This window comes from Mobula hypostoma, chromosome X2 (assembly GCF_963921235.1).
Source record: "Mobula hypostoma chromosome X2, sMobHyp1.1, whole genome shotgun sequence".
In the NCBI taxonomy this organism is placed as follows: Eukaryota; Metazoa; Chordata; class Chondrichthyes; order Myliobatiformes; family Myliobatidae; genus Mobula; species Mobula hypostoma.
The window spans coordinates 48,432,010-48,454,483 of NC_086129.1; the positions used below are offsets into that span (position 1 = coordinate 48,432,010).

General features: G+C 40.8%; 1 protein-coding gene across 7 annotated transcripts in view; it reads right to left on the reverse strand.

The window, feature by feature from the left end:
- LOC134341013 (proprotein convertase subtilisin/kexin type 7-like) overlaps positions 1-22,474 on the reverse strand; it is a 323,082-nt gene that overhangs the window by 34,551 nt on the left and 266,057 nt on the right. For all 7 annotated transcript variants that reach the window (XM_063038716.1, XM_063038711.1, XM_063038717.1 and 4 more), the window contains one exon: positions 10,723-10,879. In XM_063038716.1, the coding sequence (XP_062894786.1) occupies positions 10,723-10,879 (157 nt within the window). The remainder of the gene's footprint in view (positions 1-10,722; positions 10,880-22,474) is intronic.

The following is a 22,474-nucleotide window of genomic DNA, read 5'->3' on the forward strand; positions in this document are numbered from 1 at the left end:
AAATTTTGTACAAGGGTAGCACACACAGCAACAGCTCATTTCTCTCGGCTTATCTGTTAAAACCAGCAGCTGCAGAAGTAGAATTAGATAATCTTTCCCTACTAAATGCCAAGCAAGTGCAATCCTATTATCAGTACATTGATGACAATACTAATCATGCGAAATGAAAAACAAGGCAGACAGTCTTCATTTCAACCTGTGTTTGGGTTTACCACACAAGGTTTAAAGATTGTGTTTCAGAGCTTTGAAGCAAGATGTTGTTCCCCACCCCACCTCCCCCCATGATGACAGGATCATGCTGGATATATTGGTAGTGAATGTCTGTGTGTGTGTACATTTAACAGAGGTAGTATTACCTCAGGGGAAAAAAAAAGTTAGACAACGTCCTCCCCCAAACTTGATATCCTGCCAGAAAATTTATTAAAACTAATTCAATTAAACCAATATATTTCTAAAAATTCAAAGAGTAAACTAATGAAAATCCTACAAACATTCAACCATGCATGAACCTGATCTCAACTGTTCAAATGAAACCCTCTCTACATACAGTTTTGAAAACCTATATTGCTGCCAGATGACATTAATGAATATTGTAAATGGATCTACATAATGATCTGCTGGAAACATTGGGAAGTGGACTTCCGGTAGAGCTCATGGAGTGAAGTCGTGTTCTTGACTCGCTCCATTACCTCTGAGTTTTTTTCCTATGATCAGCTATATTAAGCTAACCATTAAGGCATCGACTTTTATAATACTTTGAAACAAATTGTGTTTTTTGATATTCGGATGCTTTTACGGTCTGCTATGTCTAAGAATGGGAAAAATGGGAAAGACAGCAAACCTCCGGTTAGACCGAAAGGTACCGATCTTCCTCCGACTGAACCACCGGTGACTTTGAAAGCTATATCGGATCTAATTCAAAGGGAAATTTCAACCTCTGTAACGCAGCTGATTCGTGCGGAGATTTCAATTAATCTCCAGAAAATTGCCGATGCAATCGATAAAATGCAAACATCTATCACAGAACATCAATCTGTTATATTTAATCTTCAAAAATCCACGCAACAAAATGAACTCAAGATGGGGAAAATTGAAGAAACAATTACTGCAATGAAGAAAAAACTTGACTTTCTGACTTTTAAAAACTCTGACTTAGAATGCGACGGCAGAATATTTGAATTATTGGTATTCGTGAAGCTGCTGAATCTGACAACCCTATAAAGTTTTTTTCTCAACTTTTAAAAGATGCATTTCCTACCGTATTTCCTGACCAACCACCTTTATTGGATCGGGCTCACAGAGTTCCATCATATTCGTCTAAGTCAGATAAACCTCGACATGTTATTGTACAATTTCATTACTTTCAAGACAAGGAGAAATTGCTTCGATTCGCTCGACCTAAAGGTTACATTGATTTTTCGGATCTTCATTTTTGGTTTGTGGAAGACTTCAGTAAACAGATTCGGGATCAATGTGTTTGTTACAGATCTGTGATGTCGGAACTCTACAAGATGGATTTAAAACCAGTGCTGCTTTACCCTGCGCGTTTAAAAATTCGCACGCCTGATGGGGCTCCCCGTTTTTTTGATTCTCCATCGGATGCCCAGAGTTACCTGGATCAATTTTCACCTTCAACATCTTAATCGTAATTTTTAATTATCTCCGTTTGATCGGAGGCTGTTAATCTGTTGGGTTTAATTTTTTTTTGCTTTATATGGGCAGAAAAGTTTAGTTTTGGTTAACTAATATGGTTGCCAAACTTTTTCTCAACTGCGTCATTCCTTTCTTTTTCCCTGGGGACTCTGGGTGGTTATTCCCTCAGCATCATTTCACGTATTTCCTTTGAGGCCTTAAACTTTGTAGTTTTCAAATGTACTTTTTGTAGTTTTTCCTAACTAGTCTATGTTAATTATCTCGTTTCTTTTTTTTTGTTTAATCATAGGGTCTGTTGTTCATTACGGTTTTCTTTATATTTACTGTCTTTTTCTTTGTATTATATTGTGTTTGTCTTAATTGGTCTTTTTTTTATTCCTTTACTGTTTTATAACTTTAGCTGATTTTTTTATACTTACACTTTTTTTTAGTGAGCGTCTATTGGAAGTCATGGGGGTAGTCTTAGTGCTTGCTTCTTTCTGGCTGGTCTGCTTTAGATTTAGCTTTGATGTCATGGGGTGGGGGGTGGTGGGAGGGGCTTCACTTTTTAGTTTTTTTCTTCTTGGGCTATTTACATTACTGAAGCATTGGTTGCGTTCTCCTTCCCGTTATCTCTTGTTTGTTCTGTTCCCTTTCCGGGTTCGTGGGTCAAACCTATTGTCAATCCTCTTTTTTGTGGGTTGACTTTAGGGTTTATGGAGTCTATTATTAATTTTGTCTCTTGGAATACTAACGGTCTTAGTCATCCAATTAAAGGAAAAAAGTTTTTAAAGTATTCTGGAGACTTAAAGCACATGTTCTATTTTTACAAGAGACCCACCTGTGCGGAGGGGTGACAGACTACGTTTTTTTTAAATTTTGGAAGGATCAACAGTTTCATTCGAACTCCAACGCTAAGATTCAAGGTGTCTCTATTTTTATAGACCCCTCAGTTACTTTTGTACAACATTATATTATTTCTGATCCGAATGGTAGATTTTTATTGGTTAGTGGTCTACTCTTTAATAAAAAGGTAGTTTTGGTTAACATTTATGCTCCCGATATGGACTGTCCGGAATTTTATAAATCACTATTTAATCTGTTCCCGAATTTGAATCAGTTTTCACTGATCTGGGGCGGAGATCTTAATACTTGTTTATCTCCGGTTTTGGACCGTTCGGCTCCTTTACGGACCTTACCCAATAAATCTGCAACTTTGATTAACTCATTCCTCTCTGATTCTGGGTCGACGGACATTTGGCGTTTTTTGCATCCTCAGGAAAAAGATTTTTCTTTTTTTTCACATGTTCACCATTCCTATTCAAGAATTGATTATTTTTTTTATTGACTCTCGTCTTATTTCTTCAGTGGTTAAATGTGAATATGACTCTATAGCCATTTCGGATCATGCTCCACTTAAGCTTTCTATTAAAATTCAGGCCAATACACAAAATAATAGACAATGGCGTTTCAATTCACTGTTGCTTCAGGACTCGGATTTTGTTAACTTTATGAATGAACAGATCGATCTTTTTTTTACAATCAACTATACAGAAGATATTTCTATGAACATCCTTTGGGATACTTTTAAAGCTTATATTCGTGGTCAGATTATCTCGTATTCTGCTGCTTTGAGGAAGAAGCTGAAGCAGGAGGAGCTGGTAATTGTGAACAAGATTAAGGAAATTGATAAGAAATATGTTACAGCTCCCTCTGAGGAGCTGTATAAACAAAGAACTGAACTTCAAATGGAACACAGTTTATTACTTTCGTCCTTGATTGTAAATCAATTAAAGAAAACAAGAAGTGAATTTTATGTACATAGTGACAAAGTTGGTAAACTGTTGGCTAATCAGTTGAAGACTAATTATACTAAATTTCAAATTAATCAGATTTATAATCAAAATGATCAACTGATACTTGATCATACTGAGATTAATCAAGCCTTTTTTGATTTTTATTCCTCCTTATATCAATCAGAGTCCTTACGAGACTCTAAATATATGAATGACTTTTTAGATAACCTAGATTTCCCTAAGATTTCACAGGATATATCCTCTATGCTAGATACTCCCATTACCACTGATGAGATTAAGAATGTTATCTTTTCTATGAACCTGGGGAAAGCTCCTGGCCCTGATGGGTTTACCGCGGAATTTTATAAATTTTTTGCACCTTCAGTAATCCCTTGGTTTTTTAGGGTTCTGGAGGCTTCATTAAAACTTGGTAAACTTCCCGAATTCTTCTATAGAGCGTCAATTTCTCTAATATTAAAGAAGGATAAAGATCCTGCTCAATGTGCATCTTATAGACCAATATCTTTATTAAATGTTGATTCTAAAATTTTTTCTAAATTATTAGCAAACAGATGAGAAAAAGCACTTCCTTATATTATTTCGGAAGACCAAATGGGTTTTATTAAAGGACGTTACTCTTTCTATAACATCCGCACACTCTTAAATATTGTTTATACTCCTTCACAAAATGTTCCTGAGTGTGTTATTTCTTTAGATGCTGAAAAAGCCTTTGACAGAGTAGAATGGCCTTACTTATTTAAGGTGCTCGAAATGTTTAACTTTAGCTCGAAATTTATATCCTGGATTAAATTGTTATGTTATTCTCCTATGGCCTCAGTTCGTACTAAGTCTTTAAGTTCACCCTTTTTCCCTCTTTCTCGAGGTACTAGACAAGGCTGTCCTCTTAGTCCTTTATTATTTGACATTGCATTAGAACCTCTTGCAATTGCCATTCGAGAATCTCCAAATATTATTGGGATAACTCGTGGTTTAAAGTCTCATAAAGTATCACTTTATGCTGATGACTTACTTTTATATATTTCTAATCCTCAAAAATCTATCCTTGCTGCTTTAGATTTATTAGCACAATTTAGTCTCTTTTCCGGTTACAAGTTAAATCTCAGTAAGAGTGAACTTTTCCCGATTAATAAGCAACTTCCCTTGTATCATAACCTTCCGTTTAAACTGATTAATAATTGTTTTTCATATCTTGGGATTAAAATTACTTGTAAACACAAAGATCTATTTAAGACTAATTTTTTACCCTTAATTGATCATATTACTCAACTTTCATTTAAATGGTCTCCATTATATTTAACTTTGATCAGTCGTATTAATGCAGTTAAGATGTTTATTCTGCCAAAATTTTTATACATATTTCAGGCATTACCGATTTTTGTTCCAAAATCTTTTTTTGATAAAGTTGACTCTAAAATCTCTTCATTTATTTGGCAAAATAAAAACCCGAGACTGGGTAAAATACATTTACAGAAAGCTAAGAGAGATGGAGGTTTAGCATTACCTAACTTTAGATTCTATTATTGGGCAATTAATATTCGACACATGAAATTTTGGTTACTTGACCAGGATACACTATCCATTCCTAAATGGGTAGCATTGGAATTACAATCTGCTCAAGGTTATGCACTTGGCTCTATTTTAGGTTCTTCTCTTCCTTTTGATTTGAAACGCTACAAACAGGTCTGTAACCCGATAGTAAAATATACCTTACGTATTTGGTTTCAATTCAGAAAATTTTTTGATCTTAACCAATTTGGGCTAGCGATCCCTATTTTAGGTAACATATTTTTTCCTCCCTCCTTCACGGATCATGCTTTTCAAATTTGGAAGACTAAGGGTATTTCACGGTTTTTGGATTTATTTTTAGATGGTTCCCTTAAGTCTTTTGAACAATTATCTAATAAATATAGTTTACCAAGAATACGTTTTTTTAGATATCTCCAAGTTAGAAATTTCCTAAGTACTATACTTTCTTCCTTTCCAATGCTCCCTCCTACATATATTTTAGATACTATAATTAACCTAAATCCATGTCAGAAAGGTGCAACGGCTATTGTTTATAATATTATTATGAAACTTAAGAAAGCTCCATTTGATAAGATTAGGGTAGATTGGGAACAGGAATTGGGTTTTATTATCTCGGCGAATGACTGGGTGCAGATTTTACAACTAGTCAATATTTCCTCTATCTGTGCTAAACATTCCCTAATTCAATTTAAAGTTGTCCATAGAGCACATATGTCCAAAGATAAATTAGCTCGTTTCTATTCTCATATTAATCCTTTTTGTGATAGATGTCAGGGGTAGATAGCCTCTTTAACTCATATGTTTTGGTCCTGTCCTACTCTGGAAACTTTTTGGAGAGACATTTTTAATATTATCTCAAAGGTATTGAATATAGATATCTCTCCTCATCCTATTACTGCTATCTTTGGATTACCTAAAATTTCCAGTAATCTTTCTCCTTCAGCCCGTAGAATGATTGCATTTCTTACTTTAATGGCGAAAAGATGTATTTTACAACATTGGAAAGAGACTAATGCTCCAACTACGTTTTTTTGGTTTTCCCAGATGATATTATGTTTAAATTTGGAGAAAATTAGTAATCTTTATGATTCTTCAGTTAAATTCGATCAGACCTGGAGATCTTTTATTCAACATTTTCATTTAATGTAATTTTTTTTCTCTCGGTCCATATTTATATTCCCTTCTTGTTTTTTTTTAACTGTTTTTAATGGAGGTCGGGTTTGAGGACGTGATTTTAAGTACTTTAACTCTACTTGTTTCCTAGTTAGCCCATTGTTTTGCTTTGCTTTTTAGTTTAGTTGCATGGTGGGTTTTTTTTTGGGGTTTGATATATATAAAAATTAGTATACTATTATATTACCTTGTCATTTTATGTTTAAATTGCACTGTTTGTATTAATTTTTTTCTGTATTAATATTTCCTGTAATATATTATATTCTAACAGTGTATTAGTGCCTATATGGCTTAACTTCTGTGTACTTATTCAATAAAAAGATTTAAAAAGAAAGAAAGGAAATATTAGGAAGTAATTCTAGTCTTAAGCGTCAAAGCCTGTATCATTGGTACTTGATCTCAGTGAAACCATCATTTCTGAAACGGATATAAGGGAAATATCGATATGCACATTTCCTGTGAAGCCAGTGAATATGGCAGGCGTTCGGGGAACGGGCACTTGAGTGCACCTATAGAGTCCATGTTGCAGGTGAACCTTCCTGATAAATGAAAGAAGTTCCACTGCAAACTGGCAGCAATCACTGCTGCAAATGCACCCCTGTATAAGTTCTGGATTTGTACAGTCACTCATGTAAATGCAAGAAAGTTCTGGATTCACAGAGGAATGTATTCACAGATCCTGCACCAAATTAGGCCTGGTGAAGGACACAAACATTCCTCATTTCAAAAGGGATCTTACATCTATGAGGAAGTAAGTATTGGGTTAGAGTGTGAAATTATTATTTTTCATGTAGTTTAACTTTCCTATGCTTGCTTATCATCTTATACACAGTAATTATCTATATTTGTGTAATTGTTCAGTGAGCTTTCAGTTATTGTAGTATAGGTGATTTTGTATTTTTCTAGAAGTTTTTCTGCAGACTGCGTCACACCTAAACCTAGCTATTTCATATGCTACCTCTTATCACTGGAATGTGCTTTATCTCTCTAGTGAATTAGTTTTAATATAAGATGACCACAAATTCTTTGTTTTTTTCTTTCCTTGTTCGTCTCTTTTGCTTTCTCTCTCTCCCTTACAGTAAGTTGGTTATCATTATTTTTATTATTATGAACACCAAACAAAACTGCTATAATTATGAGATTTACACCTCATTCTTGACTTCCAAAGAACCTCTGGATCAAAATTTTCAGATTCATCATCAGGTGAAATAAGATAGGATATCTTTCAATTATTTGTGCTCTCAGTCAGATTTTTGCAACCACATTTGCTTCAATTTAAACATATTTTTAATTGCTTGCTTGTTATTGTTTTTGAAGCTTTCTAAAATTAAGCCCATTCAGAGGTGTCCCAAAAATGTGACAATTGGCAAAGCTGGAGACTTGAAAGCCCTCTGATAAAGGTCACTTCAATTGTTTGCGGGCAGGACTAATCTTGGCCTATCGATGGGACCTTGATGAACACATAGTCATAGAGTCATAGAAAACTTCAGCACAGACACAGAAACAGACCCTTCAGCCCATTTAGTCCATGTCAAACTATTATAACAGAAACACTAACTCGTTATTTCTTTTTGTTTGGCACTAGTTATTTAATTTTGTAATCAATAGTTTTTTTTATATCTTTGCCCTGCACTGCTGCCACAAATCAACAAATTTCTTAAGTTTTAAATCTGTGATAATGAATCTGATTCTGATTGTTAAACAGTGCAAGGTCTTAGTTCTGTGCAGGGCCTGACTGACTGGGCCCATTTTCTTCAGCCGGCATGTTTGGTGCTACCAATCTGAATCTGGTAAATGTGGGACAAGGAGGAACTGACTGCAGAGCAGCACTGGGTCTCCCAGTAAAATCTGATGTAAATGCAAAATGGAAATTGGGAGCAGTACCTACACTCTGGAGATGTGCAAAACCGAAGTTGCCGCGCAAATTGATAGGGTGGTTAAGAAGGCCTTCATTAATCAGAAGATTGAGATCAAGCTCCACGAGGAAATGTTTTTATTTTATTGTATTTAGAGATAGAGTACAGAACAGGCCCTTCTGGCTCAACATGCTACACCACCCAGCAACCTCTGTTTAACCCTTGCCTAATCACAGGACCTGCTAACTCGCATGTCTTTGGATTGTGGGAGGAAACTGAAGCACCCGGAGGAAACCCAGGCGGTCACAGGGAAAACATACAGACTCCTTACAACTAGCGCTGACAGTGAACTCTTAACTGCGGAACGCCTCCAGCTGTTTGAGTGCTGTGCTAATTGCTGAACAAATCTATAAAACTCTGGTTTGACTACACTTAGAGTATTGTGTTCAGTTCCTGTTACCTCATTATAGGAAGGATGTGGAAGCTTTTGAGAGGGTGCAGAGGAGAATTACCAGGACGCTGCCTGGATCAAAGAGCATGTCTTATGAGGATAGGCTGAGTGAGCTATGGCTTTTCTTTTTAGAGCAAAGGAGAATGAGGGGCAATTTGACAGAGGTGTATAGATGATAAGAGGCTTAGATCCCTTTACCAGTGCCTTTAACCTTGGATGGAAATAGTTAATACGAGAGCACATAATTTTACGGTGACTGGAGGAAAGTATAGAGGAGGGGTGTCGGAGGTAGGTTTTTTCACACAAAGAATGGTGCACTGCCAGGGGCACTGGCAGAGGCACATAGAGTAGAGAGAGTTAAGAGACTCTTAGATTGACACATGAATGTAAGAAAAATGGAGGGTTATGTGGGAGGGAATAGTTAGATTGATCTTGAGTAGATTTAAAGGTCGGCACAACATTGTGGGCCGAAGGGCCTGTACTGTCCTGTACTGTTCTATGTTCTAAAATACAGCTGTAATGTGTAAACTCACTCCAACCTTGACGCAAATTACTTCTCAATTACACAGAAATTCCAGAGATGAGGGGGTAAACCTATGAAGAGAGAATGAGATGCCTGGGACTATACGCACTCGAATTCTGAAGGATGACAGGGGATCTTATAGAAGCATATAACATTATGTAAGAGGTAGATAAGATAGAGGCAGGGAAGTTTTTTTTTCCACTGATAGGTGAGACTAGAGCTCGGGGACATAGCCTCAAGATTTAGGAAGGAGATGAGGAGAAACTTCCTTTCCTTTCCAATCTGTAGAAATCTCTGCCCAAGGAAGCAGTAGAGGCAACCTGATTAAATATATTTGAGACACAGATACATTTTTGCATAGCAGATCAATTAAGTTTTATGGGGAAAAGGAGGTAGGTGGAGCTGAGTCCACAGTCAGATCAGCCAGATCTTATTGATTGGCGGAGCAGGCTCCTAGTTTTTACGTATTTATGGTCTAAATTCCCTCAGATAACCAATTTTTACCTGGTGTTAAGCAACTTGATTCATTCACCAATAATCCAACAATGGACTATATAACTTCATGTAACAAAGATCTACCTTTTAATACACATAAAATGCTGGAGGAACTCAGCAGGGAGGGCGAGGTTAAACATGTTGGCCATCTGAAGGTTTAGGAACACAATCAATATTGGACTGCTACGTTTCTTAACTTTGGGTTAGCAATTGAGAACCCAATTTTAATTTTTTGTTAATGTTTTCAATGATTCTGAATATTCCTCAGTCAGAGACATCCGGAACTCTTTAAGAAATCTAACAGAAGGCAAATCTGGGGTATAACATTGAAACCTATCAGTCCTCAACCATTTCATGAGCAGTAAAATAAACTTCAGCATTAAGTTGACGAAAGCTGGGAAGTTTCCCGAAAGGCAAAACCTTGTTCAGAGTTAAACATATCAAAGGCTAAAATCTGCATCTAATTAGTCACATCAGGGAGGTTCCCTGCTACTGACGACAGTGGCATTTTTTTTGATAATCCATCTCTCACCAATGTGCTGTTGTGGTTTTTGCTGAGGAGATAAAACTCTTGTCTGCTCCCTAATATTATCCTGTATACAAACAGAAAATTCTGGAGGGACTCAGCAGGTCAAAGTTAACATTTCAGGCCAAGACCCTAATTTCTTCAGATATAGCTGCAACACTCCACAATCATTTAGAAATTCCCACTCCAATTTACTCTTGATACACTTCCACTTCCACCAGACTCTGACCAATTTTTATCAATGTAGCAGTCTGTCTGGATGCATCAGAGCTCGGTATGGTAACTGCGGCGCACGTGACCACAAGAAACTGCAGAGAGTTGTGGACAGAGCTCAGCACTTCACAGGAACCAGTCTCCCCTCTACGGACTCTGTCTATACTTCTCACCGTCTCAGTAAAGCAGCCCCACACACCTGGACATTCTCTTTCACCCATCTCCCAGCAGGCAGAAGAACCTCATTATGATTTTGCACTTCATTGCCTTTTACACTTAAATTCTGCATTGTTATTGCTTTACCTCAATGTGCTGCATAATGATTTGATCTGTAAAAACAGTATGCAAGACAAGCTTTTCAGTTGCAACAATAATAAGCCAATAAACCTTTTACTCCTGGTATTCCAGCAGTGCTAAGTATGCCAATCCCTGTCCATTTAAGCGACAGCACTTTCCTCCTGTGATTTCTGGGGAGGTGCTCAGGAAGCCTCTGTGACCAGCCCACTTACCTGTCCATCAGGCGTTTCGCTCCAATAAGCGACGACATCCCACTGGGGCAGTAGAGTGTCAGCTCCAGGGCACCACGAGCTGGGTGTGATATGGTCACGGTCACGGCCACGTGTTCCAGAGTCTTCATGCCCGACAAGTGCAAGTCATCGGCAGTTACTGTGGAGAACAACGACCTTTTTACATACATCTGCAGATAACCTGAAGCCAATCAGCCCATCAGGTCCATGATACCTCCCAGAAGAGCCATCCCATCAGTCCCATTTTACGCCAACACGAGGAAATCTGCAGATGCTGGAAATCCAAGCAACACACACAAAAAATGCTGGTGAACGCAGCAGGCCAGGCAGCATCTATAGGAAGAGGTACAGTCAACGTTTCGTGCCGAGACCCTTCGTCAGGACTAACTGAAAGAAGAGATAGTAAGAGATTTGAAAGTGGGAGGGGGAGATCCAAAATGATAGGAGAAGACAGGAGGGGGAGGGATGGAGCTAAGAGCTGGAAAGTTGATTGGCAAAAGGGATATGAGGCTGGAGAAGGGAGAGGATCATGGGATGGGAGGCCTTGGAAGAACGAAAGGCGGAGGACCAGAGGAAGATGGAGAACAGGCAAGGAGTTATTGTGAGAGGGAAAGAGAGAGAAAAAAAAATTAGGAATGGGGTACGAAGGGGAGGAGGGGCATTATCGGAAGTTAGGGAAGTCAATGTTCATGCCATCAAGTTGGAGGCTACCCAGATGGAATATAAGGTGTTGTTCCTCCAACCTGAGTGTGGCTTCATCTCCACAGTAGAGGAGGCCATGGATAGACATGTCAGAATGGGAATGGGACGTGGAATTAAAATGCGTGGCCACTGGGAGATCCTGCTTTCTCTGGCGGACAGAGCGTAGATGTTCAGCACAGAAATGGGCCCTTTGGCCCATCTAGTCCATGGCAAACCACTTAAACTGCCTACTCCCACCAACCTGCACCATGTACCTATCCAAACATCTGTTAAACATTGAAATCGAGTGCGCATGCACTACTTGTGCTGGCGGCTCATTCCACACTCCCACCAGCTTCTGAGTGAAGAAGATTCCCCTATTCCCCTTAAACTTTCACCCTTTTTAAGGTTTTCACCCTAAACCCATGACCTCTGGTTGTAATCCCACTCAATCTCAGCGGAAAAAGCCTGCTTGCATTTATCCCTCATAATTTTGTACACCTCTATCAAATCTCCTCACAGTATTCTACGTTCTAAAGAATACAGTCCTAATCTGTTCAATCTTTCCATATAACTCAGATCCCCCAGACACGGCAATATCTTTGTAAATTTTCTCTGTACTCCTTCAACCTTGTTAGCATCCTTCCTGTAGGTAGGTGACCAAAACTGCACACAATACTGTACACCAAATTAGGCTTCACCAATGTCCAATACAAATTTAACATCACATCCTATCTCCTGTACTCAATACAGTGATTTATGAAGGCCAATGTGCCAAAAGCTTTCTTTATGACCCCATCTACCTGTGACACCACTTCAATGAATTATGGACCTGTATTCCCAGATCCCTTTGTTCTACCACACTCCTCAGTGCCCTACCGTTCACTGTGTAAAACCTACCCTGGTTGGTCCTACCAAAGTGCAAAGCCTCGAACTTGTCTGCATTAAATTCCATCTGCCATTTTTCAACCAATTTTTCCAGCTGATGCAGATCTCTCCACAAGCTCTGATCGTCTTCCTTACTGTCCACTGTACCCACAATCTTGGTGTCATCTGCAAATTTGCTGATGCAGTTAACCATATTATTATCCAGATCATTGATACAGATGACAAACAACAATGGACCCAGCACTGATTCCTGCAGCACTCCACTGGTCACAGGCCTCCAGTCAGCAAGGCAAACCCTCTACGACTACTCTCTGGCTTCTCCCACAAAGCCAAATCCTAATCCAATTTATTACATCATCCTGAATGCTGAGCGACTGAATCTTCTTGACCAGCCTCCCATGTGGGACCTTGTCAAGTACCTTACTAAAGTCCATGTAGACAACATCCACTGCCTTCACTTCATCCATTTTCCTGGTAACTTCCTCGAAAAGCTCAGTAAGACTGGTTACACAAGACCTACCATGCATGAAGCCACGCTGACTATCATTAATCAGTCCATCTCTATCCAAATATTTCGCTATCCAGTCCCTTAGAGCACCTTCCAATAACTTTCCCACAGCTGATGTCAGACTCACCGGCCTATAATTTCCTGGTTTATGTTTAGAGCCTGTTTTAAACAGCAGAACAACATTGGCTATCCTCCAGTCTTCTGGTTCCTCACCTGTCGCGAAGGATGATTTAAATATCTCTGCTCGGGCCCTGGCAATTTCTGCACTTGCCTCCCATGGGGTCCGAGGGAACACCTTGTCAGGCCCTGGGGATTTATCCACCCTGATTTGCTTCAGAACAGCAAACACCTCCTTCTCTATAATCTGTAGAGGGTCCATGAAGTTGATGCCACTTTGCCTCACTTCTATAGAGTCTGTATCTATCTCCCGTGTAAATACAGATGCAAAGAATTCATTTCAGATCTCCCCATTTGCTTTGCTACACACAGGATTACCATTCTGGTCTTCCAGAGGACCAATTTTTTTCCTTGCAATCCTCTTAACATATCTGTAGAATCCCTTTGGATTCTCCTTCATCTTGCCTGCTAGAGCAAATTCATGCCTTCTTTTAGCTTTCCTGATTTCCTTAAGTTTTCTCTGCATTCATAAGCCCTTACTTTGTTCCTGCTTGCATCTTATTTTTTTCTCTCAACCAGGGCCTCAACATCTCTTGAAAACCAAGGTTCCCTGCACTTGTTATCTTTACCTTTTATTCTGACAGGCACATAAAAACTTGTACTCTCAAAATTTTGTTTTTGAAGGATACATACAGAATACATTGGACCACAATTTTTTCAGAAACATGTTTTCCTTTTGTGGTTTTGATAGACTGCTTGAAGCTGAACACAACTATAATTTCAGACTACTTGTATCACGTAGGAACTTGGAGAAACAAGAAACTAACTTTTATTGAATATAATGTGTTTAATTGCATAACGGTGCTGATGCTTTTCGCAATAGTTCAACTAAACTAAAAATGTTTTGTTGATGATTTTTGCTTGTACTCAGTGTCTGAGGCTTCTTGCTTAAGTGTCTAACAATAATCAGTCAGCATTGATGGATTCCAGTTGCCCTGATACTGTTTCTCCATGACGGCAATATCTTTGTGAAACCTTTCACCATGCTTGTCACTGACAGTGTCAAGATTTGCAGGGAAGGTGTCTAAATGGGAATGCAGAAAATGAATCTTTAGTGACATGTTGCACTTCATGATTTCGTGTGCTTGAAGCATGTTGTCAACTAGCTACACGTAATTTGTTACTCTGTACTTGCAAAGAAAATTTTCAACAACATCCTTGAATGCCTTCCATGCAATTTTCTCTGGTCCCACTAGAAGTTCTTCAAATTGCCTCTCGTTGATGACCTGTTTGATTTGTGGACCAACAAAAATGCCTTCCTTAATCTTGGCGTCAGTTATTCTGGGAAACATCTGTCTCAAATGTTGAAATCCTTCACCTTCCTTGTTCATCACTCACAAAATTTTTCATAAGCCCCAGTTTTATATGAACAGCAGGCAAAAATACCTTTGCTGGGTCTACAAGTGGCTTACATACTACAGTTCCCTGCTTATGGAGTGGCCAATCGTTTTTAATGTAAAGAGATTCATTAGCGTGGATGTCCGATTCACAAATGAAACAACAGTACTTGGTGCATTCCTAGTAGCAGATCACCACAGATGTTCCAGTTGTAGTCACTGTGATCTATGTGTTTTCACAAGACTTCCAGATTTCAGTAGTTTTCTTTCATGTGTACAGCATAGTCGATTGGTATTGAAGGGTGGGTGGGGAGCACGAGGGGGGGCGAGAGGTGGGTATGAGAGGGGGAGAGGGAGAGGGATGGAGAGAGGGAGGGATGGAGAGGGAGAGGGGGAGAGGGGGAGGGGGAGAGGGAGGGGGAAAGGGGAGGGGGAAAGGGGGAGGGGGAAAGGGGGAGAGGGAGGGGGGAGGGGGAAAGAGGAGAAGGGAGAGGGAGAGGGAGAGGGGGAGGTGGAGGGGAGGGGGAGGGAGAAAGGGGAAGGGGAGGGAGAAAGGGGAAGGGGAGGGGAAAGGGGAGAGGGAAAGGGGAGAGGGAAAGGGGAGAGGGGGAGGGGGAAAGGGGAGGGGGAAAGGGGAGAGGGGAGGGGGAAAGGGGAGAGGGAAGGGGGAGAGGGACGGGGAGAGGGAGGGGGAAGAAGGAGAGGGAGGGGGAAGAAGGAGAGGGGAGAGGGGAGAGGGAGAGGGGGAATGGGGGAGAGAGGGATCGGGGAAAGAGGGAGAGGGAGAGAGGGGGAGAGGGGGAGAGGGAGAGGGAGAGAGGGAAAAGGAGAAGGTGACCTGTCAAACACAGGCAGAACACCCGCTTTCATCCTCATTGATTTTAATCTTGCTCGACGCTTTAAACAGTAAGTAATGGAACTGATAATGTGTTCATGCTCCACCGTTAGGCTGCGCACTCCGTTCTCAACCACCCCAAATTCCATCGCAGACATCAAAAACGCCAGATTGCTCACTCATCCCAAAAACACATGATCAAAATGCATTCACAAACAAGAGAAAATCTACAGATGTTGGAAATCCAAGCAACACACACAAAATGCTAGAAGAACTCAGCAGGCCTGGTAGCATCTGTGGAAAAAAAAGTACAGTCAACATTTCAGGCCAAAACCCTTTGGCAGGACTGGGGAAAAAATGCCGAGGAGTAGATTTAAAAGGTTGGGGGGGGGAGAGAAACACATGGTGATAGCTGATACTGGGAGGTGGGGAGGAGTGAAGTAAAGAGCTGTGAAGTTGATTGGTGAAACTGATGGTTGATTAATCAAAATGCAAATTACCACACACAGATTCATAGTAGAAGTCTAATTAAAAAAGGAAGGAGGAGGAGAAGTAGTAATAGTTTTGTGAACTATCTACAGGACGTCTCTATTAGTTGGGTTGGTTGCTGGCACCATCTTATTGAAAGATGTGGATCATGTATAGGCAAAAGAGATTTAAATTGATATTGTTCTGGCTCATCCAGACACCTGCTCTCATTTCCTTTACACCCCCCCCCCACCTCTATCCCATGTATACCTACCAAGCTTCCCTTTCATGCCTGGGTGACTCTTTAGCTATAGTGAATAGGCCAAGGCTGCTCCATTACCTGATGGTTCAAGAATTGTGCACGCAGGTTTTAAACATTAGGTGAAAGATGCAAGGGAGATGATGAAGAAAAGTGTGTTTACTCAGGGTGAGGTTGTGATCTTGAATTCACCGTGTGCAAGGATGAAGCAAGCTAGTATTGATCGATACTTAAGATGGTGGAGGAACTCAGAAGGTCAGACAGCTTTTATAGTGGGGAATAAACTGTGAACATTTCAGGCCGAGACCCTTCATCAGGACTGGAAAGGAAGGGGGCAGAAGCCAGATTAAGAAGGTTGGGGGGTGGGGGAGGAGGACAAGCTGGTAGGTGATAGGTGAGACCAGGTGAGGGGGAAGGCAGGTAGGTTGGGGGGGGGATGAAGTAAGATGTTGTGAGGGGATAGTGGAAAAGATAAAGGGCAGGAGAAGAAGGAATTTAAGAGGAAAGAACATTGACTGCTTATTTCTCTCCATTGATGTTGTCTGACCTGCTGAGTTCATCCAGCATTTTATGTGTGTTGCTCAAGATCTCCAGCATTTGCAGAACCTCATGTTTATGACGAGATAGCAGCAATCAGTGCTTTCAAAAGGTAACTGGATTGACACCTGAGGGGAATAATCTTCAAGGCCAAGAGGCAAGTATGAGAAGGGATTGTTGTTTTTTGAGCTGGCAAGGTCTCTTAAATCATGACAATTGTATCCATCTTCCCCCTCACTTGATCTCACCTCTCACCTGCCAGCTTGTACTCCTTCCCCTCCCACCACCTTCTTATTCTGGCATCTTCACCCTTCCTTTCCAGTCCTGATGAAGGGTCTCGGCCCAAAACATCGACTGCTTGTTTATTTCCATAGATGCTGCCAGATTGCTGAGTTCCTCCAGCGTTTTGTGTGTGTTACTCTGGATTTCCAGCGTCTGCAGAATCTCTTGTGTTTACCATTTACTTGAGTTGTTCTCAGCCCACACGGAGGGAGAGAAGCATTTATAAAAAAAGCTGCGGATGCAACAATGAATTGGCAGTCTCTTGCCGAGTGTATTGGAAAGGCTCTGATAATTCAAGATCTGGGTGCTCTTTGACAGCCAGCCTCCATCTACATTTTATTATCACCCATGTTTGGAGCACTAACATTGCCTTAAATGGTCAAGAAGCAGAGTAACTTGGCTGTCGACCAGCAACAACACTGAAGCAGCCTCTTGTTTAATTTAAAAGTTTGCATCACATTTCCTCCCAGATAAATTTTCAGTAGAAATGTTCCTTCCACTGTCTTTAAGCCAGAAGTGATAAATAACAATTAGATATTAAACCCAGTGGGCAGGCATGAGATCACTTGACTGCCGGTGGTAACCATTTGAAGGTGGGCTTAGTGTTTACTTCATCCCAGAAGAAGTTAGACAACAGCTTTCTTTCCTCAGACTCAGCTCCTGACACTATTAGCCAGTGGTTTCTGCCGGTACACCGTGCCTTCCCTGGTTGAATGTACTCATAGTCACTTCAAGATTCGAGATTATTAGTATTATTTATCACATGTACACCGACACATTCGGCCTGCTGATGACTCATTAGCCTAGCGAGGGGGGGGGTCATTCGTCCACTCTCTGCCAGTCTGACATCCAACAAGCGCGACTGTGTAAGCGCATAGAAGTCAGCTAGTTAGAACAGCAAGAAGAGTTTAAAAAGAGACTGTTGTGTATGTGGCCTAGTTACACAACAATGCTATTAATAAAAACGCTGGAGACGGGAGATAAGTTTCATGGTTCTTTACGGGCAGAGTCCGGACTTTAACGCACATATATACAGATCCATACGCACCTAATAGCGCATGCAACGACGTATTACTACAACATAAAGTAGTCCCTTATTCTACTTTAGGCTATACGGTATACTCTTCCCCTTTTATTTTAATAGTGTATCAACTGTTTTTTTTACTGGAGCACTATGCAAAACAAATATGTTTACCCTTAACATACAAATGCCTACCATTTGTTTACTTAGTAACTTAATAATGTTAAATTATAACAAAGTACATAATAATATCAAATTATAACAAGCCTTTTTTTTTTACTTTTGGTGTAAGACCCATTTATAACTCAAGTCTCTGGCCGGGGGGGGGGGGGGGGTCTTCTCTGCCTCTCCGGTTAATGTCTGTCAATAAACTTGTTTGTTTTAAGACAGATTTCCGTATAAAAGTCATGAACAGTTGACCTCTGAGCATAGGGAGTTAAGGAGATGTGCGCCTCCAACTTGCTAAGAGTTCTAGGCAGCAGATCACCTCCATATAATGAAGACTCCTTTGTGCAGCTGTCCTAGATATATACGCATCTTTGTGCTATCACTTGTCTTCCTTACCCATATCTCATTTGTTCCAACTGAGCTAATTACACAGCTAATCTTCGTATTCTTCTTAGATTCCAAATAGAGAGCCTGACCTTTATGATACCATCTCTTATCGTAATATAACTTTCCATCTTCTATTTGTGCTTCATATCTTTGTGCTGGTGATTCAGCAGGAGTGCTGGGAAGATGCTCAGGAGAAGACGGAGATGCTGGACTTTTCGGAGATTTAAGCTTATTGAGAGTTCACAGATCTTCCATTATCTGTTCATCTGTTAATAAGTAATTTAACTGCGCAGGTGCAGGCTTTCGTCTTTTGTCTGTAATTGGAACAGGGTCATTAGGTCTCCTCCTTAGTTTCCTAGTCATTATTGGTTTTACCTCCATAGAATCTCCTGTGAGTTCCATTGTTAGCCTCTCATTCTCAATCATCTTTTACTTTTCCTCTAACTCAATCTTCAGATTCTTTCACTGCTGCTTTCTTCTCTTTAATATAATTCCTTTCCACTTGTTCTGTCTCCAGTTGCAGAAAAAGCTCTGCATTTCGTATTCTTTCCTTGTTTTGTTGACCTAGTTTCTTCATCCTTTTCTGATACTCCTGCAAAGTGCCTTCCTGTAACTGCTGTAGCTGTCTTTTGAGAGATGTCAATTTCTCCTGGTACATCTGCTCTTTTACTTCCAGGTAGTCTTCATCATCCTGCTTATTGGCAATATCTGTCTCCCTTGCATCCTCTGTATCTTCATCCGAGTCGCGGCCGCGGATACTGCATTCGGCCTCGTCGTCGACGCTGGCTAGCTCCTCCTCATCGTTGTAATAGTCGACAATGGGTGAGAGGAGAGCTGTGGACATCTCTGAGAGGAGAGCTGCAGATATCTTCCCTGCCGAGCTGCCCTCCTTTGTTGACACATCTAGTGCCTTGATGGTGTGCCAATCCAACTGGATTTTCCTGAGACATTCACGTCCCAGCAACGGTGGTCCTCCATTTTTCCGTACATAGAGGTTCAGCTGCTGTGTTTTGTCTCCGTAGGTCACTGTCACTTTAATTTTACCTTTGGGACACACTTTCTGTCCTGTGTAAGTCTTTAGCAGTAGTTTAGTTCATTTCAGAGGTATGTGAGAAAACAGTCGTTTGTACTCGTGTACAGAGATCACTGTTAAAGCTGAGCCTGTGTCCACCTCCATTTTCAGTCTCACGCCCGCCACTTGTGGAGTGATCCTTATTACTCTTCGATCACCTGTCTCTTTCACGCTGTGAAGTTGCAGACAAGACAATTCACTTTCATCAGAACTGCTTTCATTGGAACTGCCTTCTTCCATTTTGTGTACATTGTTGTATTTTCCTTTCTGGGGTTTTTTGTTTCTCTGTATTTTGCCCTTTTTCTGCTGTTTACTAGCTTTGCATACTCTGCCAATGTGGCCCTGTTTGCCACAGTTTCTGCATTCTTTATCTTTAAATCAACAGTCATCAGGGTCATGTGACCTGTTCCCACAACGGTAACATTTCTTTCCTTCATTTCTGTTCAGTGACATTTCATTTGTGGCATATTCCAGAGGTATCTCGGAAGCACCCTGTGCTGCTGTTTCCATTGATATTGCAATGTTTAGCACTTTCTCAAATGTAAGGTCTCTTTCACACAGAAGCTTCTTCTGTGTGGTTTCACAGTGCATGCCACACACTAACCTGTCCCTCAATGCGTCCAATAGACCAGCCCCAAATTGACAATGTTCTGATAATTTGCGCAATTCAGCACAATATTCAGAAATGCTTTCATTTTTGCCCTGATTCCGACTGTGAAATTTAAATCTTTCAGCAATGACCAGTGGTTTGGGGTTTAAGTGCTGTTGGAGAGTGTCTACTATTTGCTTGAACATTTTGTCAGCTGGCTTTTCAGGGGTTAACAAGCTCCATAGCAGGCCGTATGTTTTTGCTCCCATAATACTGAGGCTACGTCCAGCTACTAGACCGGATAATTTTGAAAACGCCGGTTTCGTGTAAGAACAACAAGCGTCCACACCAGGCGTTTTTGAAAATACCTCTGTCCACATTAAAACAGATATTTGGGCAAATCTACTCCTATTGGGCATGCACAGGACACACAGAAAACAAGCGAGAAGGAAACGGTATACTTGGTGCGCGTTTGTCCAGTTACAGACTAGAAAAACTTAAAAGGAAATTGCCAAACAAAAGACTTGCTTAAAAGAAAATTGCCAAATGAAAGACTTGGTGCGTGTTTGTCCAGAAACATTTCCCACAGCCATAGTCTCTTCACCGATGAAAGGGATGACAGCTACAACTAAATGCAATAAGGCTTGTTACTGGGCAAAAGTGAAATTTGCCGTTACCTCATTTGTTTGCCTTTACTTTTGCCATGTTTTTGTGTATTATTTTGCCATATTTAACATGTGCAATAAAACGAGTTACTCAGCAAAAGTGACAACTGCATCTACTGAATGTTTGCACAAGCAATACATTAATAAAGCACCTTGTTAAATGTATAAAACATGTCTGTGTCAGTGTTATCTTGTATTTCCATACAACGTTACATTAGGATGTCACACATCTATTGTCAGATATTGTTGTTGTGGTGTTGGAGGTTGCGTTCAAGAGAACAATGAAATGCCGCCACCATTTGCTCCGGCACATCATGACAGCGTTTTAAAATTAGCCAGTTACCCCGTACACTCTACACCAGATATTAGGCGTTTTCAGATTTAAGCACTCTGGAGAGTGTTTTAGAAAAGCTCCGTTTTCAGGGGAGGAAAATGCCGTTTCAGTGTGGACGGAGGGTCAAAACGAAGAGAAAAAGCTTCGGTTACAGATTTATCCGGTCTAGTGTGGACGTAGCCTGAGTAAGAAGCCGGGTTTCTTTCATCCTTAACACTGTTAGCGTCACAAGATAACTCCACTCTTTCAATGTAAGTTGCCCAGTCTTCAATGCCACTATCAAATGCTGTAATGGTTCCAATCATCGCCATCTTTGTTATGTTACTTAAGCCCTATTCTTCCCTTATTTTCCTTTTTGACTCACGTGTCCTTTTTGCTAGCGCCACGAGTGCACTCCATCTAGATGTGTGTGTGTGTCGCTCCTTTTTATCTCCTTCTGGGGCAGGCAGACCCTCAGTCCCTGGGGGTCAGCACCGGCTGTGGTCTTGGCTGGACGTGCTGCGGCTCTGACTGTGTCTCTTGGTCTCCCGACGTTCCCGACCCCGGCTGTGCTCCCGCTTCCTTTCGGACTCGTGGCCTTGCTCTGCCTCCTTCTCCCACTCCTTGGCTCATTCAAGGGGAGAGTTTAAACTAGAATTGCTGGGGGGGTGGGAACCAAACTGAAGAGATGGAGGAAGGGGCAGTTGGCTCACAAATAGAGAAAGCTTGTCGACAGTGTGTGAGGGAGGATAGGCAGGTGATAGAGAAAGGCCATGCTCAGACTGACGGTTTGAGATGTGTCTATTTTAACGCAAGGAGTATTGTGAACAAAGAGGATGAGCTTAGAGTGTGGATCAGTACTTGGAGCTATGATGTTGTGGCCATTACAGAGACTTGGATGGCTCAGGGGCACAAGTGCCAGGCTTCAGATGTTTCAGAAAGGACAGGGAGGGAGGCAAAAGAGGTGGGGGCGTGGCACTGTTGATCAGGGATAGTGTCACGGCTGCAAAAAAGGAAGAAGTCATGGAGGGATTGTCTACAGAGTCTCCGTGGGTGGAAGTTAGGAATAGGAAGAGGTCAATAACTCTACTGGGTGTTTTCTATAGACCACCCAATAGTAAAAGGGACATCGAGGAGCAGATAGGGAGACAGATTCTGGAAAGGTGTAACAATAACAGGGTTGTCGTGGTGGGAGATTTTAATTTCCCAAATATTGATTAGCATCTCCCGAGAGCAAGGGGTTTAGATGGGGTGGAGTTTGTTAGGTGTGTTCAGGAAGGTTCCCTGACACAGTATGTAGATAAGTCTACAAGAGGAGAGGCTGTCCTTGATCTGGTATTGGGAAATGAACCTGGTCAGGTGTCAGGTCTCTCAGTGGGAGAGCATTTTGGAGATAGTGATCACAATTCTATCTCCTTTACCACAGCATTGGAGAGAGATAGGAACAGACAAGTTAGGAAAGCGTTTAATTGGAGTAAGGGGAAATATGAGGCTATCAGGCAAAAACTTCGAAGCATAAATTGGGAACAGATGTTCTCAGGGAAATG